Raw genomic sequence first — 19804 nt, 5'->3', positions numbered from 1 at the left:
TTTAATTCCCCGATATGACATAAAAACAGACAGGAGAATCAAAAGTTTACAGTCATGCTCAGCTACATAGTGAGTTAAGGGCAGGCTGCTCTACAAGAGACTCTATCTCAAAAACAACAGCAAAACCCAGCCCCAAGAGAAAGGCCTCTCCATCCAGCAGACTATAGCTCCTCATGTGCTATTGTCCCAGAAGGCCTTCCAGGTGCTGAGGACACAGCACAATATCAAGGCACTTGCCCAGCATGTGCGAAGCCTTGGCTTTAATCCAAGTACTAAAAACACCGTACAACCCTCCAGTGGAACAAGAAGAAGTAAAGGCACACAGTAATATGGGGATCCTAAACCGTTACAGACCAAGGTTAATGTACATGTTGCATCTTAGATTCTAAAAGTAAGTATAAATTGCTGTTGTTGTTTTTAAAGGTGACTCTTCATCAAAAACCCACAGTCACTCTTCTGAATGCTTACTCTCCTTTTCCTAAAGGACTCCAGTAACTCTGTGTTTAAATCTATATTTTTTAAAAAAGCATCTCAGGGACAGATGCAATGGCCTTTAATCCCAGTTCTCAGAAGGCAAAGGATTGCCATCCTGGTCTATATTGTAAGTTCTAGATGAGTCAGGGCTACATAACGGCAGAGATCCTACCTCAAAAAACAACAAGAATCCCAGAGCTGGAGAGATAGCCTAAGAGTTAACACTGTGAACTATTCTTACAAAGGACCCAATCTCAGTTTCTAGAATCTATATTAAGTAGCTCACAAAGCCCAAAACCTCAGCTCCAGGGGGATCCAATGCCTCTGTCCTCAAAGGGTATGGGCAGTCATATACACTTATGCACAGACTCATATATACATATAATTTAAAAAATAAAAATAAATCCTAAAAAGTACTTTTGCTCCAAAAAATAACTAAGTAAATAAAATATAAAATAAACAGGAAAAATATTTACAGATTAAATATATACAGAAAATTTTTATTCATGCTACGTGAATAAAACATTTTTATAAATTTTTGAGTAGGGACCAGTGGCTGATTTCTGTTAGCTGAGTCTCTTGGCAGTGAAAGCAGAACTGCTGAAGTCACTCAGGGCTACATGGGTCCCAGGCTGCTCAAGCTGCAAAGAAAGACTCTAATTCAAAAGCAGGAAAGAGAGCATGGGCTAGAGATTGCTGTGAGGGCAGCTACACACAGGTAGCAGCCACATCACAAGACACATGAATACAAATTAAAATCTTTTAAAAATTAGCTAAGTCAGTAAGGTTCTTGAAGCACAACCAAAAGTAAATGAGTAAAATAAAAATAACTTTAAAAGTCCATAATGGACAGATGGCACAGTGGCTAAGAGCACTTGTTGCTCTTGAAGAGAACTCAGATTGGATTCCCAGGACAAATACAGTGGTTCACAATTATCTGCAACCCTAGTTCCAAGGATCTGACTCCCTCTTCTGGATCTGTGGGCAACAGGCATGTATATGGTACGTGTACACACACACACACACACACACACACACACACTGCAGGCAAAAACACTCATACATAGAAATTAAAATTAGATGTTCTTTTTTTTTTTTTTTTAAACAGAATTAATCCACTTTATTTTTCTTGTAAAAATCCTATGTGGTAGCCACAACTGGAGCCTGGGTCCTCTGAACAGACACTCTGGTGTGGGTTTCTTTCCAGAGGTTGGGTGTCAGGTAGCTGTAGGTCTTGGAAATGGCATCAAAAGTGGCCTTGGCAAAGTTGCCCAGGGTGGCAGTACAGACCCTAGCTGATGTGTAGCAGTCATCAATACCGGCCATCATCAGTAGCTTCTTGGGCACAGGAGCTGAGACAACGCCAGTGCCTCTGGGGGCAGGGATGAGACGCACCAAGACAGAGCCACAGCGGCCTGTCACCTTGCATGGAATAGTGTGTGGCTTGCCAATCTTGTTCCCCCAGTAGCCTCTCCGCACAGGGACAATGGAAAGCTTAGCCAAGATGATGGCCCCTCGGATAGCAGTGGCTACCTCCTTGGAGCACTTAACACCAAGACCAATGTGACCATTGTAGTCCCCAATAGCGACAAAAGCCGTGAACCTGGTCCGCTGGCCGGCCCGTGTCTGCTTCTGCACTGGCATGATCTTGAGAGCCTCATCCTTTAGGGATGCGCCCAAGAAAAAGTCAATAATCTCGGACTCCTTAATGGGCAGGGAGAACAGATAAATCTCCTCCAAGGACTTGATCTTCATATCCTTAACCAGGCGGCCCAGCTTGGTGGCGGGGATCCACTCCTTGTCTTCAGCTTTTCCTCCACGAGCCCCGCGGCCTCGACCACGGCCCCTAAGACCGCTACCGAATCCTCCCCGGAAGCGCCCTCCTAATCCTGGGCCCCCCCCGGGTCCTCCGGGCCCTCCCGCTGCACCGGCGTCATCCGCCATTTGGTGTTTTCCCGAGGAAGAAGAAGCTAGATGTTCTTTAATGTAGATATAAAGGTTACTATAAACTAAGATTAACTCAATATTGAAGAAAGAATAGTACAGCCAAAGTGTACAGTGTCCATAAGGACTATAGCAGTGCAGTAGATTAGGCCATCACATTCACTAGTCACTGTTAGAAGCCAGGTCAGCAGGGACGCCTCCTCCTACTGTCTCATCCTACTGCCTACGGCATTAGGGCCTGAACTCCTCAGAGCATTAGTCATGCTATTTTTTTTATGGCATTAGTAATCTAATAAATCTATTAATCAGTGCCCCTCTTGAGTCCCAGACCCTAACCTTTTACTCAATGCCCTCCCAAGCAACTTTCAGGCCTTCAAGCTCCAATCATGCAAAGTATCCTTCCTTTATAGGTTTATCAACTTTTATGATTTTTACTTAGGATGAGGATGATGTGAATGTCACGAGGGGCATGCACACATTTGTACCATGGAGCACATGTGGAGATCCGAAAACAGCTCTGTGGATTCAATTCTCTCCTACTTTTGTGTGGGTTCCAGGGCTTGAACTCAGATGGCCAAGTGTGTACGGCAGGCACTTCTGCTTACTGAACTATCTCTCTGGTCCTTACTTTTTTCTTTTATATTGTTCTTAGGACTGTAGCTTTTAAAAATGTTTGGATATGTAAATATTTGCCATTGTGTTGTACACAGGAGCCAGGCACAGTAATATACACCTCTAATTCTTAAAAAATAAACAAACAGCTGGGACAGGAAAACTATGAGTTTAAGTTCAGCTTAAGCTATGTACCAAGCTCAAGCCCAACCTGAGAAACATTGCAAGATCACATCTCAACACAAACAAAACTACCACCACCAGCAATAAAATTTCATGCAACAGTATCTTAGAGAGAATAAAACAAAGAATCACCAATCACCCACGCCTATTTTCCCCTCACCTAAGCCCCATCTCACTTAGCTGGCCTCAAACTTGCAATCTTCCTGCCTTAGTTGGAATAACAGTATGTGTACTACCACGCTAACACAGAATTATATTATCACATAGTGTGTGGCTACATGCCATTTATTTCTCTAACACCAACTTACCTCTTCACTCACACCTATTATTTCCCTGCATAAACCTTTTACTCCTTCTCAACTGCTATTTCTTATACCAAATAAAGCTTTTGTACTTTTGAACAATGCTAAGCATCCTCTACTCTCACAGAAGGAAAACAGGGAAAGGCCCACAGACAGATAATCACAACCTACCAACTGTATAATCAGTAAAGCAAAAATAGTTCTTGCTTCCTTTGTGACTCCTTCCCCAAATGGCTCAGTTCAAAGTTCTTCCTCAGCTTTTGACACTTAGAGCCAATTCCAAGCACCTGGCACATCTCCCTTCAGACTGTAGAGTTAATGATTGTTATGAAAATATCTTTCCCATCAGATCCTAAGTCAGAAACAAGCAAAGTATCTTATTAATTTTATATGCCATTTCCAACAACTTGTTTTTGATCAGCAAGTAAGGTTTGGGGCATACAAGTCACCAGGGAACATACATAAAGTTGCAGGAAGAGAGAATTGCAAACACATCATTACTTAGATGAGGAACTTAGGGGAACTAAAAGTACAATGGAAGGAGAGAAAGTCTAATAGAAGGACTTCCTATTTGCTACACTGCTGATTTTTAAAGTAAACAAAACCAAATTAATGTAATGTCGATACATACAATGTTCAGAAATCCATTAATATGAGATTGATGTTATGCTAGGGTGTATCATGCCTAAAACAGAGACCATCAAGTCGTGAAGGTTCTGAGCAGGAGAGGCAACATGACCTGCAATGGGGCACTGGGAAGAGGTGGGTATTAACTGCTGTGGCTGACAGCCTGAGCTCAACGCGAGGTGGACTTAAAGAAGGTCATTTGGGACTCCAAAGAATGAGTAGACTTCAAATGAACAAAGCTGTTTTTTACTTTTTTCCTCCTAATCGTCCCAATGTTTTTATGAATTTGCTAAATCATTCATTCAAGCCAGTGAAGACATTTGGAAATTACTGAACTTTACTTAAAATTTCAGCTATTATGGAGAAAGATGACTCCTAAAAATGCCTGGGAGGCTGGCTACAATGACCTGAGACAGTTCATCAGTAACAACAGTACAGCCCCTTACAAGATCATTTCCATTTCTCAAATAGCTCAACCACTCTAGACATCTCCACTTAATAGCATCTGATGACCCACATACCATGTGCATGTTGTGTTATTTCATTCATCCTTTTGCTAAGCCATCATCACTATGGCAACAGTAGTGCTTACAAACTTTAACATCATTCTATTACCCTGTACTATGCAACCAACCTACTAATTCTGAAACTTAAAGAACATCTGTTCCCTTTCCCTGCAGTTATGCTTTAATTCACTTTGAAGCTAAAACCAATACTGAGTCATCAAACTAACTCGAAGACACAGTGGTGGAAAACCACTAAAATGTTTTCATTCCAACTATGTTCATACTTAACTTTCAGCTAAGAAATATGAGATTGTTTCCCTGTGTCTAGCATAATTGCCATACCTGGTTGAAAAAATTATGCAAATGAGATTAACTTTTCTTTTATGAACTAATTAACACTCAAATACACAGGGCATTTGTTTATACATCTGATTTCCTCCCAGCTGGTTCTCAAAGAAATGAAATGGACTTCTAGACTGGTAAGCCCTATGATAGTTTTAACTCAAACCTCTTGGGCATTAAAAAATAACAGTGTTGAAAACAGAAAGCTGTAAGTACCAGCTTATGTTTATAAAATATAGCACTCATGTGGATATCAGGAATAAGTCAGTTAAAACATGGCCTTGACTGGATACAGGGTCTATGAGTCAGCATAAAATTCTGACACCAAGGAACCCCAAAGTAAACAGTGATTCAATGTTATATAACTATTTTTGATAGAGTGTCCCCTTTGTGTTCTTCTTTATGAATGTGACTTGAGGTCAGAGGGTAGAGACTTTCTTTTCCGCTGTTGTTAGCCTCTCTGTGTATGTCTGTCTGCAGGCCCGTATGCCAGACTGTGTGTGCGTGTGGCCGTGTATGTCAACATGTGCCTGAGCGCCTGCCATTGCCTGCTTGACCGCCTATACACTGGTGAACAAAGTGGGTCTTCTTTGCTCTCCGCTCCTCACAGTATCTTCAACCTCCAAATGTTCTGTGACCCTCCTCCTTTCGTGGCACTGGAACCCAGATCTCATTCATATCTGATGGTATGAACAGGATACGACTGCAGTGCAGAACAAACCAAGAAAAGTTAAACTGGATCCCTTCGTCACTGGGAGAGCTTCCCGAAGTCCTGAGCAGCCTTCTGCTGGGAGAAGAGAGAAGTGACTGCTGAGAAAGCGAGCCGTCTGTTTTGACAGAAAACTTGACCTTGAGATTACTTAGAGCTGCAAGCTGAGAAACTGAGAGCTGAGTACGTGATTAGAGCATGATCTCACTCCGACCTTTATCAAAAGAGAAACAAACATCAGAGCTCAGGGGAACTGGACTTGCAACTCTGAAGAGGAGATGGAGAAGTTAGCCTCATTACCACCCACCCTTTACAGCAGTGCCTACAGGTCCACAAAACAGAGACCATTCACTAATGGGTTGTGTGATGGCTGGAGTGCGGCTGGTATGGTTGATCCTGGTGAACTACCAAGGGCTATGAGTAAAGGAACCTCCTACATTATTAACTCAATACAGGTAGTCCAATAGTAAAAATGACCAAACATACACGTGTGTGTACACACACACACACACACACACACACACACACACACACTGTCAGACTCTCACCAGATCACTTGAGAAGCAGTGTGAGTCCTGTGTTTAAACAATAGCCCTCAGTGCTCCAGAGTGCTCCCCTTGGCCAATTACTTGGCAGGGCTACCATCACTCTCCTAATATGACCAAGTGTTTCGGGCCTCAGCAAGTAGAAATGCATGGCTGAGAGTCTCCTAGGAGTGGGGCCAACACACCCAGTTACTAAGGGACCCCAGAACCCTAGAAACCTCTTGTTGAGCTCATTATTCATTGGTTTCCCACCCCATCCCCCAAACAAACAAGGGGTATTTCCCTTTGTTGATGCTGGAGCTGACTATACTTTTGTCCACAGGAACCTGAACTGCTTCCTGGCCAGTGGCAAGCACAGATGGCTATTGTGGTCATACCACCAAGGCCAAGCCACTAGAGCTTTGGCCATTTGACCCCTTAGCCATGCCTAATGTTATGTTCTACAGCTAAATATATTTTAGGCACACACATTCTGTGAGGGCTGGCAACGCTCCAAGCAACCACGAAAAAGTTCAAACTTTGGGTGAGAACTGTGAAGACAGTAGAAGGCTGCCAACTCCAAGAGAAGCGGTCTTTGTATACCACTACCAGCTGCATGACAAGGCCAGCACTTAGAGTCTGTAAAGTGACTGTAGCCCTCACAGCTGTGGAAGTGGCTCAGGGAATAAAGCGCTGAATACGTAAGCACTATGACTAGAGGGCAGCCCCAGAACCCAGGGAAAGGCCCTGGCCTCCTGTAATCCCAGACTTGCCAACAGAGACAGGGGATCCCAGGGAAAGCTGGCCAGCTAGAACGCAGAACTGCTGAACTCCAGGTTCAAGAGATTCTACTGCAATAAGTAGACTGCAGAGTGACTGAGAAAACACCTGACATTATCTGCAGCTTCTTACCTGCACACAGTAGCAAATAAAAACAAAACAAAACAAAACATGAAGACAGAAGGCACTAATAGAGGAGAAAAATAATGGAGTAAGGGCATTTATCACCAAGCCTGATGTTCAGTCTCTAGGACCAATGTGGTGGTACAAGAGAGGGATTCTAGAAAGCTGTCCTCTGATCATCACCTGCTTCCTGTGCTACATCCATGTGCACATGAACACACATATACACACATACACAAAATGAATGAAATAAGTTCTTAAAAGTTTTTAAAAGAACACCGTCAAAGAGAAATATATGACACAGTATACTTCAAAACAAGATGTTCTGGATACAGAAAGGAATATATTTCACAACTATATAAGAAGACATTGTAATTAGATTCCTCTGGCTCCTCAGGGATTCACAAGAATCCCCAATGTACGAACTCTCAGCTCGTCCTATTAAGCAATAATGAATGTAAACACTCACAGTGATTAACTAACTGGAAGAGGTGAGATTTAGAGCTCTGAGCTCCTTTATACTCCATTCTAAGTGCAAACAAAGCACAATAATTCTCTACTTCAACTTTTGTGGTAAAAATCACGTGCCTCTAGTCAAATTACAGAAATTACAGGGATTATTTTGGTTTACTATACAAGCAAAGCACAGGAGACATCAAGTGTTATAAAATATACTATATATAATAACTCAACACAAACAGAAATTGATTAATTTAAAGAAGAATATACTGACTCTGGCATGGGTGGTACACATTTGTAATGCCAGCATTTGGGTGGTGGAGGCAAAAGGAAGAGGAGTTCAGTCAGCCTCAGCCACATAGCTAATTGGAAGTCAGCCTGAGCTATAGGAGATCCTGTCATTCATAAATAGATAATAGTATACAATGAAATAATACCCTATAAGGGACAACGAAAATGTCCAATATATTAGCTGAGTGTCTTGCCCCATATTACCCAGACAACTACATATTCCAAATCTAAAAGCACTTACATTTCACAGGTTTGGGGACTGATCTGAATAATATCAAAACTGTCACATTTCCATCTGACAATATTAGCTTTAAAGTTACAAATGTGCTGTGTGTTATGCTCTTGGGAGGTAGAAGGATCAGCAGACCAAGGTCATCCTTAGCTACACAAGGAGTCTTGAGGCCAGCTTTGGAGTACATGAGATCTTACCTCAAAAAACCTGAAAAGTATAGGTGCTAACTATTTTGGTTTTAAACATATAAACTGTCCTATTTTCCCTTTCTATACTTAGGGAGTTATAAAACAAAATTTGTAAAACAGTTACTAGTTTTTACAGTTGTTATGTTTCCTAATAAAGTAAGAAATTTATTATTAATCAGAAATACATTAAATTTAAATATTCTTTCACGGGCACTTTCTGAATTATGAGAAAAGACAGCTCCACTTAAACCTCATTAGTAGCAATGTCTCAACCTTATTTCTCAATGTCTCAACCTTCACCCAAATTTATTTAAAACAAATATCCTCCCACCCCCCTTTTTTCTAGTTTGGATAAAGGCCAGGCTGGCCTTCAATTAAGCAGGAATGATTTTGACCTCCTGGTCCTCCTACATCCACCTCTTAAGATTACAAGATGTGCACCCACATCCATTTCATGTAGTGCTAAGAGTCAAACCTAGGGCTTTGTGCGTGCCAGGCAAACACTCTACCAGCTGAGCTACATCCTCAGCCCTAAACTAATTTTCTACTGATAAATGCTTTTTGTTGACTTTCAAAGGTCAAAAAATACTGCAATCTGCTAAGAAGAATGTCAGGACAGTTAATGATTTAACCTATCATTTTTCCCTATGCACACAAAATTGTGGAGTGTGTGTGCGTGTGCGTGCATGTATATTGTGAATGTTTTTTTAAGTTCCCAGACATAACTACCGGCATAAAATTTAAATATACTACTTGTATTTTGTTTTGTTACTACTGAGTCAAGTAAAGCTACCTAAAAGTATTTAAAAGAGTTATTTCTTTCTATTTTATGTTTGTGAGTGCCTGTCTGACCATGGGTATGCAAGTGCCTTTAGAAGCCAGAAGACATCAGATCCCTTGGAACTGAAGTGATAGGCGTTGTAAGCTGCACAGGGGTCCTCTACAGGGGCAGCAAGTGCTCTTAACTATTGAGTCACCTCTCCAGCCCCTCTAAAAGTATTTTGAACAGCAATAATTTATATTATTTTAGTAGATGATCAATCATGAAGCTACTTCCCGAGTATGAACAATCTTTTATTTTTTATTCTATTTAAATCGTATAAAGTATTTAAAATTAATATAAAATTATAATCTAGTGCAGTAAACACTGAATCCAGCCAACGGACAGGACATTCTCCATAGATGAGTGGAGAGTGGGGACTGACTTTCACATAAACTCTGGTGCCCCATATTTGACCACATTTCCTTGATGCGGAGGGCCAGTGGCACGCAGAGGAAGGATAGCAGGCTACCAAGAAGAGACTTGATACCCTATGAGCATACACAGGGGGAGGAGGTCCCCCTCAGCCACAGTCATAGGGGAGGGGAATAGGGTGAAGTAGGAGGGAGGGAGGAATGCGAGGATACACGGGATGGGATAACAATTGAGATGTAATATGAATGAACTAATCAATAATAAAAAAGTGAAAAAAAGAAAAAAATTATAAGTATCTAACTATTGTTGATGATGCATTTCTAAAGTTAAATTTATAATACTTTTTCATAATTTACAGCTTATTGTGTTTAGCATACTTTATGGATTTCCTGAATTAAATGTTGTCATTTTTAAAGTTACAGGCAATTAATTATAAGACAATTAAATTTTAAGCTATGAAGGCAAATGCTTTGCCAGAAATATAGAAAAACTATTTTATAAGATAGAATTATTTGAATATACCTGTTCTAGTTAGGTTTCTGTAACAGTGATACAGCATTGACCAAAAGCAACTCGGGGAGGAACGTGTTTATTTCAGCTTATAGGTTATTTCCTAGATGCTCTTCATCCAAGGAAGCTAGGGCACAAGCTCAAGGTAGGAAAGCAGAGGCAGGCGCTGAAGCAGAGACCAGAGGAGTGCTGCTTATTGGCTTGCTCTCTGGCTTATACTTTCTTATGCAGCCTATACAACCCAGCCTCACCCGCCCAGGGATGAACTGTTCATAGGAGACGGGTCCCTCTTACATGATTAGCAGATGCATTAGCACAGGCCAATAGGGTCAAGGCAATTCAAACAATGTTTCCTCTACTTCCCAGGTTATATCGACAATAAAAATTAAACATGTTAGTATCTCTTTATTCCTAATTTAGAATTAGTTTTCTTTTTTTGAGGCAGGGTCTTTCTATGCAGCCTGGATGTCCTGGAACTTGCTGTGTCAAACACAATGGCCTCAAACTCACAGAGACTCACTTGCCTGTTTCTCAAGTGCTGAAATTAAAGGTGTGCACCACCATGGCCATCCTGTTTTAGACTATTAACATTTCCTATAACTTACCATACATTTACTTTATTTCACTATCAAACTTCTGAAGCTACTGAAATATCAATCTTAACACTTCTATTATAATTTGTGGCAATGTATATGATTTGTACTACTGTAGACGGTACATTGTAGACTGAATTTACTGTGGCTCTTTGTAGAGAGGAAGATCAGGTGGCCAGCCTTGTTTCATTTACTCCAGGCTATCACACTGTACATGCTGCCTGCTGGGCGTGGCATAACAGTAAAAACCCATAATCCAAACAGTGAGGAGATCTGAGGCAAAATGACAACAAGGCAAACACCAGCCTGGGATACAAGTATGACCAAGATCTGTGTTTTCAGCTCAGTGGTAGAGCACTGCAGGTAGAGGCTGACATCCATCCCCGCACATTTCTCTCCTGTCTCCCTCCCCCGACACACACACACGTAAGTCAAGTAATTTTCAATGTATTTTTCTGTAAAGGATCTAGCTTGAGAGTTTGAAAGATAATGGAACTTTCAGTCAAGAAAAATTCTAACCTTCTTAATAGGAAAACAATTTGAGTACTATATTTAAAATGTTCTCAATGTAATACATTCATAAACTATACACTTGAAATAAAGTTGCTGCAGCCGTTAATAATCATCTACTACCACAATCTTAAATTAGGAATTTAAATTAATTTATATTGCCACAAATATAAGCACAACTCAGGTGTAATGAGAGACTAGAAAATATAGCCAAGCATGGAAGACTGCTTTTAATTAATCCCAGCACTCAGAGGGCAGAGGCCAGCAGAAAGGAGTTTGAGCCCAGACTGGTCTATGCAGTGAATTCAGGCCAGGCACGGGCAAGGTAGTGAGACTCTGGAGAGGGAGAGAGTAAGGCTGGGCCCATGAGAAATTCTTTGGGGGTAGGTCTGGGTTATTTTTGAGAGAGCCTCACTTGTAGCCCAGGCTACCCTGATACTCCATCCTCCAACCTCAGTCTCCCAGGTGAGGAAATTGCAGAAGTTCATACAAAGCCACAGTGTCCAAGTCAATCGTGGTAAGTTCTTTAATGATGAGAGATAACAGCAACAGGGTTACTTTCTAAGGACTCTCATAGCAATGCCAACAAGTACTTATTGACTACATTCATGTGACCTGAAACTGGGCTAAATGCTGAGGACACAGACTTGAATAAAACAAGTTACTGACAAACTATCTAAGACATGAGGATGCGAATGCTGAGACTGGAAGGCTGGAAAGACGGCTCAGCAGTTAAGAACACGCAGGGGACCTGAGCTCAGTTCCTAGCACCCATGCACCGCCATCTAAGGGACCTGATGCCCTCTCTGGCTTTTGAGGGCACTGAGCTCACACATAGACATAAATATATACACATCATTTTAAAAAATAAAAGAAAAAAGAGATTGAGATTGACTGGGTGGGGGACACGTGCCTGTTACCAGTGGGAAGGTTAAGAACTCAAGCTCACCCTCAGCCAGAGAGAGAGCTGGGGCCACCCTAGGCTACATGAGAGCTCCTCTCACAGAAGAGGAAAGACTAAAACTACACTGGGCTAAGGTCTGAACTCTTGCTCTATTTTGGCACACCGCTATCCAAAGCACCCATGCAGAGAAATCAGCACAGTGTTCTTTCTAGATTCTGTTCAGCTACTACCATGTGGCTTGTTAACAGCAATGTGTAACTTTGTTTACATGTGTGTGCACATATTCACACATGAGAAGCCAGAAGTTGACGGCCAGTGCCTTCCTCAATCATTCTCCATCTTACTACTTTAAGACAGGGTCTCTCTTTCCCTTAACCTGGAGCTCCATGGCTGCCCCAGAGATCTGTCCTTCAGACTAGAATTACAGGCACCACGACAGAATTTTGAGGGACTGAACTCAGATTCTCATATTCGTATGGCAGACATTTACCTACTGTCCTACCTCCCCAGACCATGATGTAAAAGTCTTAGCATCTAGAAAGTAACAGCTCCCTTATTTCAAAGATCCAAAGGATAATCCAGCAGCTGTTGGGTGGAAAGCCTCAGGGCTTCAGTGATGAGTTTGTTGTTTGCTTCTTTTTCTTACTAATCTTGCTTTCAAAATCTAGATAATTATTTCTCTCTTTATTACTATAAATCCAAGACACCAAATGTACTTCCTCATTATTAACAGAACTATGGGAAATTTAGCCACTGTTGAATGAATATGTCATATAAATCTAAATTTTGAGTCAATTGCTTTCTCTCAAATTCTTATCCACTTCAACTTCTAATTTTTTCATTAAGGGGAGACTTGATCTTTCTCTATCTTCAAAAGACATGAAATCACTTGGAGAAGGAGAGGTGTAGAAGCCTCCCTTCTGTTCTTTACAGTTATGAATTCTGAAACAGAAAGGCTTTTAGCTTTATAAAAAGCACTTAACTCCATTCTCCTTTCTATTTTCCTATACCACCTTTTGCCCTCTAACCAGCAACTATACATGCTCTTTTTCTTACTCTTCAAGGATGAAGTTAAGCTTCAATTTAGGGGCAAAACAGCTTCTTTACTGTCACAAATGTGGCAATTTCCTACTGGAAGCATATGGCAGCATTAGCTGAAGAAGTCTTATTCTGAAGCAGTATTTGCCAAACTGTGAGTCAGTCTCAATAGAGCAAATTCTGTGGGATGCGTCCAGCATTTAAAAATCAAGCAAGAGTTCCAAGATGGTGGCAACCAGGGGATATGTTATTTGAGTGGCAAACATCGATCTCCACACATTAATAATGGGAAACTTCAACATCCCACTCTCACCAATGGACAGATCATCAAAACAGAAACTAAACAAAGAAAAAGTGAAACTAACAGAGGACATGAATCAAATGGACCTAATAGATGTCAACTGAACCTTTCACCCAAACACAAACGAATATACTTTCTTCTCAGCACCACACAAAATCTTCTCCAAAATAGATCATATAGTTGGTCACAAAGCAAGGCTCAACTGATACAAGAAAATTAAATCAACACATTGTTCTTTATCAGAGCACCATGGAGTAAAGTTAGACCTCAATAATAACAGAAATAACAAAGTCTACACACTCATGGAAACTGAACAACTGCTCAATGATCGCGGCATCAGGGAAGAAATAAGAAATAGAAAGAAATTAAAGACTTCCTAATATTCAATGAAAGAGGCACAACATACTCAAACTTATGGGACACCATGAAAGCAGTGCTAAAAGGAAAGATCATAGCACGAAGTGCCTTCATAAATAAATTGGAGAAATAAAATAGTAGCATCTTAACAGCTAGCCTGAAAGCATTGGGGGTGGGGGGGTGGGGGGGGTTGAAAAATAAACACACCCAAGAGGAGAAGACAGACGGCTGAAAATAATCAAACCCAGGGCTGAAATCAATAAATTAGAAACAAAGAAAACAATACAAAGAAAGAATCCATGAAACCAAGAGCTGGTTCTCTTGAGAAAATCAGCAAGATAGACAAAACTCTAGCAAAAATGACGAACAGGCAGAGATAGTGACCAAACTAACAAAATCGGAAATAGAAAGGGGGACATAACAATAGACACTTCAAAAGCTGTTTTCTACAAAACTTGAAAATCTAAAGGAAATGAATGATGTTCTTGATAGATTTTCATCTATCAAAGTTAACTCAAGACCAGGTAAACGGTTTAAATAGTCCTATAACCCCTAAGGAAATCGAAGCAGTCATTAAAAGTCTGACGACAACAACAACAACAGCAAAGCCCAGAGCGAGATGGTTTTAGCACAGAACTCTAAAGAAGAATTAGTACCAATACTCTTCAATGAGGCCACAGTCACCCTGATACCTATACCACACAAAGATTCAATACAGAAAGAGATTTTCAGACCAATTTCACTCATGAACATTGATGCAAAAATACTCAATAAAATACTCACAAATTGAATGCAAGAACACATCAAATACATCATGCACCATGATCATTTAGACCATCCCAGGGATGCAGGGATGGTTCAACATACAAACTTCCATTAATGCAATCCACCATAAAAATGAACTTAAATAAAAAAAAAAAATACACAATCATCTCATTAGATGTAGAAAAGGCCTTTGAAAAAAACCAACATCCCTTCATGATAAAAGTCTTGGAGAGCTCAGGGATACAAGGCCAATACCTAAACATAATAAAGGCTATATATACCAAGTCAGTAGCCAACATCAAATTAAATAGAGAGAAACTCAAAGCAATCTCACTAAAATCAAGGACGAGGCTGCCCACTCTCTCCATATTTCTTTAATATAGTACTAGAAGTTCTACCTAGAATAATAAGACAACTAAAAAAGATCAAGGGGATACAAATCATAAAGAAACAAGTCAAAGTATCACTATTTGCAGATGATATGATAGTATACATAAGTGACCCCAAATATTCCACCAGAGAACTCCTATAGTTGATAACCACCTTCTGCAATGTGGCTGGATATAGATTGATTTAAAAAAAAAAAAAATCAATAGCCCTCCTATATACAAACAGGCTAAGAAAGAAATCAGGGAAACCACACCCTTCACAATAGACACAAATAATATAAAACACCTTGGTGTAACTCTAATCAAGGAAGTGAAAGACAAGAACTTCAAGCGTCTGAAGAAAGAAACTGAAGAAGAAGATATCAGAAGATGAAAAACCTCCAAAGCTCATGAACCAGTAGGATTAACATAGTAAAAATGGCCATCTTACCAAAAGCAATCTACAGATTCAATGCAATCCCCGTCAAAATACCAACAGCTAAAATAATCCTACACAACAATAGAACTGATGGAGGTATCTCCACTCCTGACTTCAAGCTACACTAAAGAGCAATAGTAAGAAAAACTGCATGGTACTGGCAAAGAAATAGACTGGTGATCAATGGAATCAAATCGAAGACCCAGAAATAAACCTACACATGTAAGGACATTTGTTTGTTGACAAAGAAGCCAAAACCATACTATGGTTAAAAGAGAGCATCTTCAACAAATGGTGCTGGTCTAACTAGATATCTACATGTAGAAAAATACAAGTAGATCCTTAGGTATCACCCTGCACAAAACTCAAGTCCAAATGGATCAAAGACCTCAACATAACACCAGATACACTAAATCTGTTAGAAGAAAAAGTGGGGGGCTGGAGAGATGACTCAGCGGTTCAGAACACTGACTGCCCTTCCAGAGGTTCTGAGTTCAATTCCCAGCAACCACATGGTGGTTCACAACCATCTATAATGTGACCTAATATGCACTGTATACATAATAAATAAACAAATCTTTAAAAAAAAAAAAAAAAGAAGAAGAAGAAGAAGAAAAAGTGGGGAAGAATCTTGAACTCATTGTCACGAAAGACAATTTCCTGAACAGAACACCAACAGTTCAGGCTCTAAGAACAATTAATAAATGGGACCTCATGAAACTGAAAAGCATCTGTAAGGCAAAGGACCCTGTCAATAGAAAGAAAAGGCACTCTATATAGGGAAAAGATCTTCACCAATCCTTCATCAAAAATATACAAAAAACAATATAATATATCCAAAATATATTTTCTAAAAAGCTCAAGAAATTAAACACCAACAAACAAAATAACCCAATTTTTAAAAGGTACACAGAGCTAAACAGAAAATTCTCAATAGAGGCATCTGGAGTAGCAGAAAAGCATTTAAACTGGTGGGAATGCAAAGTTGTACAACTGAAGAGGCCTGGTTAAATAAGTCTAGCTGACTCCATGACAGACTTAAGTTTCTTGTTAGTTTGGAGTGGGCCTGAGCTCAGCAGTTAACTGGAAATACCACAGAAAATGAACCCCCAACCAGGTACAGCCAGGACACCTGGCCTGAAAAAGATAAGGTTGCTTAGCTACTGGTTTGAAAAAGCCCCTAACTCCTAACCAGAGTCATGTAGCCTCCTTGGTTATTGGCTAGTCTCAATCCAGGTCACGTAGCCACAGCTGAAACTCTCCTTTCTGGCCTTTAAAAAAAGGCCTGCACATTCCCCTCGGGGTCACTGCCATTTTGTTTGAATGGTCAACCCCAGCATGCTGGAATAAAGGCTCTTTGCTTTTATATATGACTTAGGACTCCTGGTGGTTTTTGAGGTCTTTGAGATCTGGAAATCAATCTGGTTCTTTCTCAGAAAAATGGGAATAGCTCTACCTCAAGACTCAGCTATCCCACTCCTGAGCATACATCCAAAAGATGCTCCACTATACAATAAGGACATTTGCTCAACTATGTTCATAGCAGATTTATTTGTAATAGCCGGAATCTGGAAACAACCTAGATGTCCCTCAACAGAAAAAGGATAAAGAAATTGTGGTACATTTATACAATGGAATACTACTCAACCATTAAAAAGAAGGAAATCATGAAATTTTCAAGTAAATGGATGGAACTAGAAAAGATCATCCTGAGTGAGGTAACCCAGACCCAGAAAGATAAACATGGTATGAACTTACTTATAAGTGGATTTACCCATTAAGTACAGGATAACCATACTACAATTCACAGATCCAAAGAAGATAAGTAACAACGAGTTCCCAAGGGAGGATGCTTAAATCTCACTGAAAAGGGGAAATAGAAAACCCAGAGGTTGTGGTTGAAGAGAGGAAACCAGTTAAGAGAGGGGACGCAGAGAGAAATAAGGGTGGAGATTAGACCTGTGGAGAGCTCTGGCTTGAGAACTGGAGGCCTGCAGAAAAAAGAGAAAAAAGAGAATTGTGGGTGAGGGCATCTCTGTGACAAGCTGGAGACCTAAGTCAGAACAGGCCGCTGGGACAATATGAGGGGGACTCTAGCTGAGACTCCTAGTAGCAGGGGTCATGGAGACTGAAGAGGACACCCTCTAACTAGTCAAGACTCCTAGTGGAGGGAGGAGAACACCAACCCACACACAAACACTTTTATCCAAAACTTACCCTGCCTACAAGACATGCAGGGTTAAAGATAGAGCAGATAGAAAAGAGACTAAGGGAATGTCCAACCAACGGCTGGCTTAACCCAAGACCCACCCCATAGGAGAGAGCCAAGCCCTAACACTATTAACCTCTGCTAGGCTTTCAGACAGGAGCCTAGCAGAGTTGTCTTCTGAGAAGCTCCACCCAGCAGTGGTTCGAAATAGATGCTGAGACTCAGAGCCAAACACTGGGTGAAGCATAGAGAGTCTTGTGAAAAAGTGGGAGGAAGGATAAAAGAACCTAGAGTTGATGGAGCGCCACAAGACCAATGGAGCCAACTATCCAGGGTCCAGAGGGGTCTATGCAGTCTGAAGCACCAACCAAGAGGCAGTAAGAAGGACAAGTAGCTAAAAAGGCAGTTGCCACCAAGCCTGGGGACCTGAGTTCGATCTCCAGAAACCACATGGTGGAGGGAGAGAGCCAACTACTCAAAAAAATCCTCTCACCCGCACATATGCCTCTATCACAATGACCAGATGGAAATTAAAATAAAAACAGACCAAAACCAAATGAAATAACTCTGTGACATCACATCTACTTTGAAAGTTCAGTTTGTGCTGTGTATGTACAAAACCTGACAGGAGCACATTTTTTTCCTTTCTTAAGACAGGGTCTCTTAAAAAAACATTTCTTTTATATTCCTAAAGTATGGGAGGATTATAGAGCTTTAAAGTATGAATATGTGGGCGTTAGTTTATTTAAATAATAATAGTGTTGGTCTAATACATCAGTAAGTACCCATGCCACTCCTGAGACAGCTTTTCATTCTTTTGATCTCAAACTTGTGGCCATCCTCCTGTTTCAAGTGGTAAGATTATTGGCATGAACTACCATTTCTGCTCCAATATCTTTTAAACAATCACTAGTTGGCAAACGCATCAAATGATTTCCATTAGTTTAGTCTTTTTACAATAGAAAGATCCAAAATTAACATTTTACTTTTAAACTTAATTTGGATTAAAATTAAAACAGACTTATTAATCATCAAAGGTGTTTCTAAGTAACAACCTCAGCACAAAATATAGGAAAAATATTCTAACTTTTAAAAAGATTTATCTTTACCTTTGTGTGCCTACCACCATGGCCCCAAGTCATATGTAGGTAGCCACAGGGGCCAGAAAAGGCACTGGATGCCCTGGAGCTGGACAGCTGTGAACATTCTAGTGTGTAGGCTGGGAGCCACACCCAGGTTCTTCCAAAGAGCACAAGTGTACTTAATGTTTGAACCCTCTCCAGCCCCATACTTGTATTCTGAACACTTGGGAGGTAGAGGCAAGAGGATAAGAAGCTCAAGGTCACCCTTGGCTATACAATGAGTTACGAGCTAGCATTAACAACAACAACAACAACAACAAAAGAATTCACTACAGTATGAATTGCTTTAGGAAACAAAACAGAATAGCAGGTATAGAATGAAGCCAGACTGGCCAGTGATATCACAGGCTGGAAGTCAAACTGCTGCACAGGATGAGGCAGAAGGTTCACAAACTCAAGGCCAGCTTGGATTATACCTTAGGCTAAGGATATATAGTTCAGTGGGGGAAGAGGGAGAAGAGGCTATGACATGTTAAGTACTACCAAAATTTAAATGATAGTACCTACAGAGAAAGCTCTAAATGATAAGACAGACAGATACAATTAATCTAGATATGATGCAATGATATGTCTAATTCCAACCAGTCAGACTTCTAAGAAACTTCTAACAACTTAAAAAATTAGAGATATATCAAAACATGATTTTAACTAAAATTGGCATACACTTTAATCCCAGCACTCAGGAAGAAGAAGAGAAGAGGAAGGCAGGTCTCTGTGAGTTTGAGGCCAGTCTGATGTACAGTGAGACTCTATCTCAAAAAACTTTATTTATTTTAATATTTTTTAATTTTCATTTTGGTTTCTTCACATAGTCTTTATGTAGTACAAACTCTCATGGCAATCCTTTTGTTTTGACCTCCCAGGTGCTGGGATCACAGACATGGGTCCTCCTGGTGGGCCTTTCCCTTTCAATTCCAAAGGCTGCATATAATTGTATAAAGAACCATTACTCTTAATTATACCCAAGTTAAGTACAGTTCTATGTATTTAGAAACTTAAATTACCCATTACTAAGTTAAGGTAGTCTCAATTTTGACAATAAATTTGCTTCATTATTGCAGAAAACAATTTAAGATAGATAAAAAATTTTTTCACTCCATGTTGTAAATCATTAGAAAATGATCAATGTTTTATTTAATTCATTATATTTCAGATAAACATGTATGTTTAAAATCAA

At 40.2% G+C, this 19804-nt stretch overlaps 1 protein-coding gene across 4 annotated transcripts in view; it reads right to left on the bottom strand.

Annotated features, from left to right (window-relative positions):
• The window catches only part of Rngtt (RNA guanylyltransferase and 5'-phosphatase), a 225192-nt gene that overhangs the window by 43516 nt on the left and 161872 nt on the right, over positions 1-19804 (bottom strand). The window contains exon 15 of one of the 4 annotated variants that reach the window (XM_051161353.1): positions 996-1115. The exons of the other annotated variants lie outside the window; for them this stretch is intronic. Coding sequence (XP_051017310.1) covers positions 1041-1115 — 75 coding nt within the window. The 3' untranslated portion in view covers positions 996-1040. Of the gene's footprint in view, positions 1-995; positions 1116-19804 lie in introns of those variants that run through there. 4 annotated transcript variants of the gene reach the window in all.

Source organism: Acomys russatus, chromosome 2, assembly GCF_903995435.1.
Source record: "Acomys russatus chromosome 2, mAcoRus1.1, whole genome shotgun sequence".
Classification (NCBI taxonomy): domain Eukaryota; kingdom Metazoa; phylum Chordata; class Mammalia; order Rodentia; family Muridae; genus Acomys; species Acomys russatus.
The sequence above is the reverse complement of the archived record's forward strand: the minus strand, read 5'-3'. Positions and strand labels throughout refer to the sequence as shown.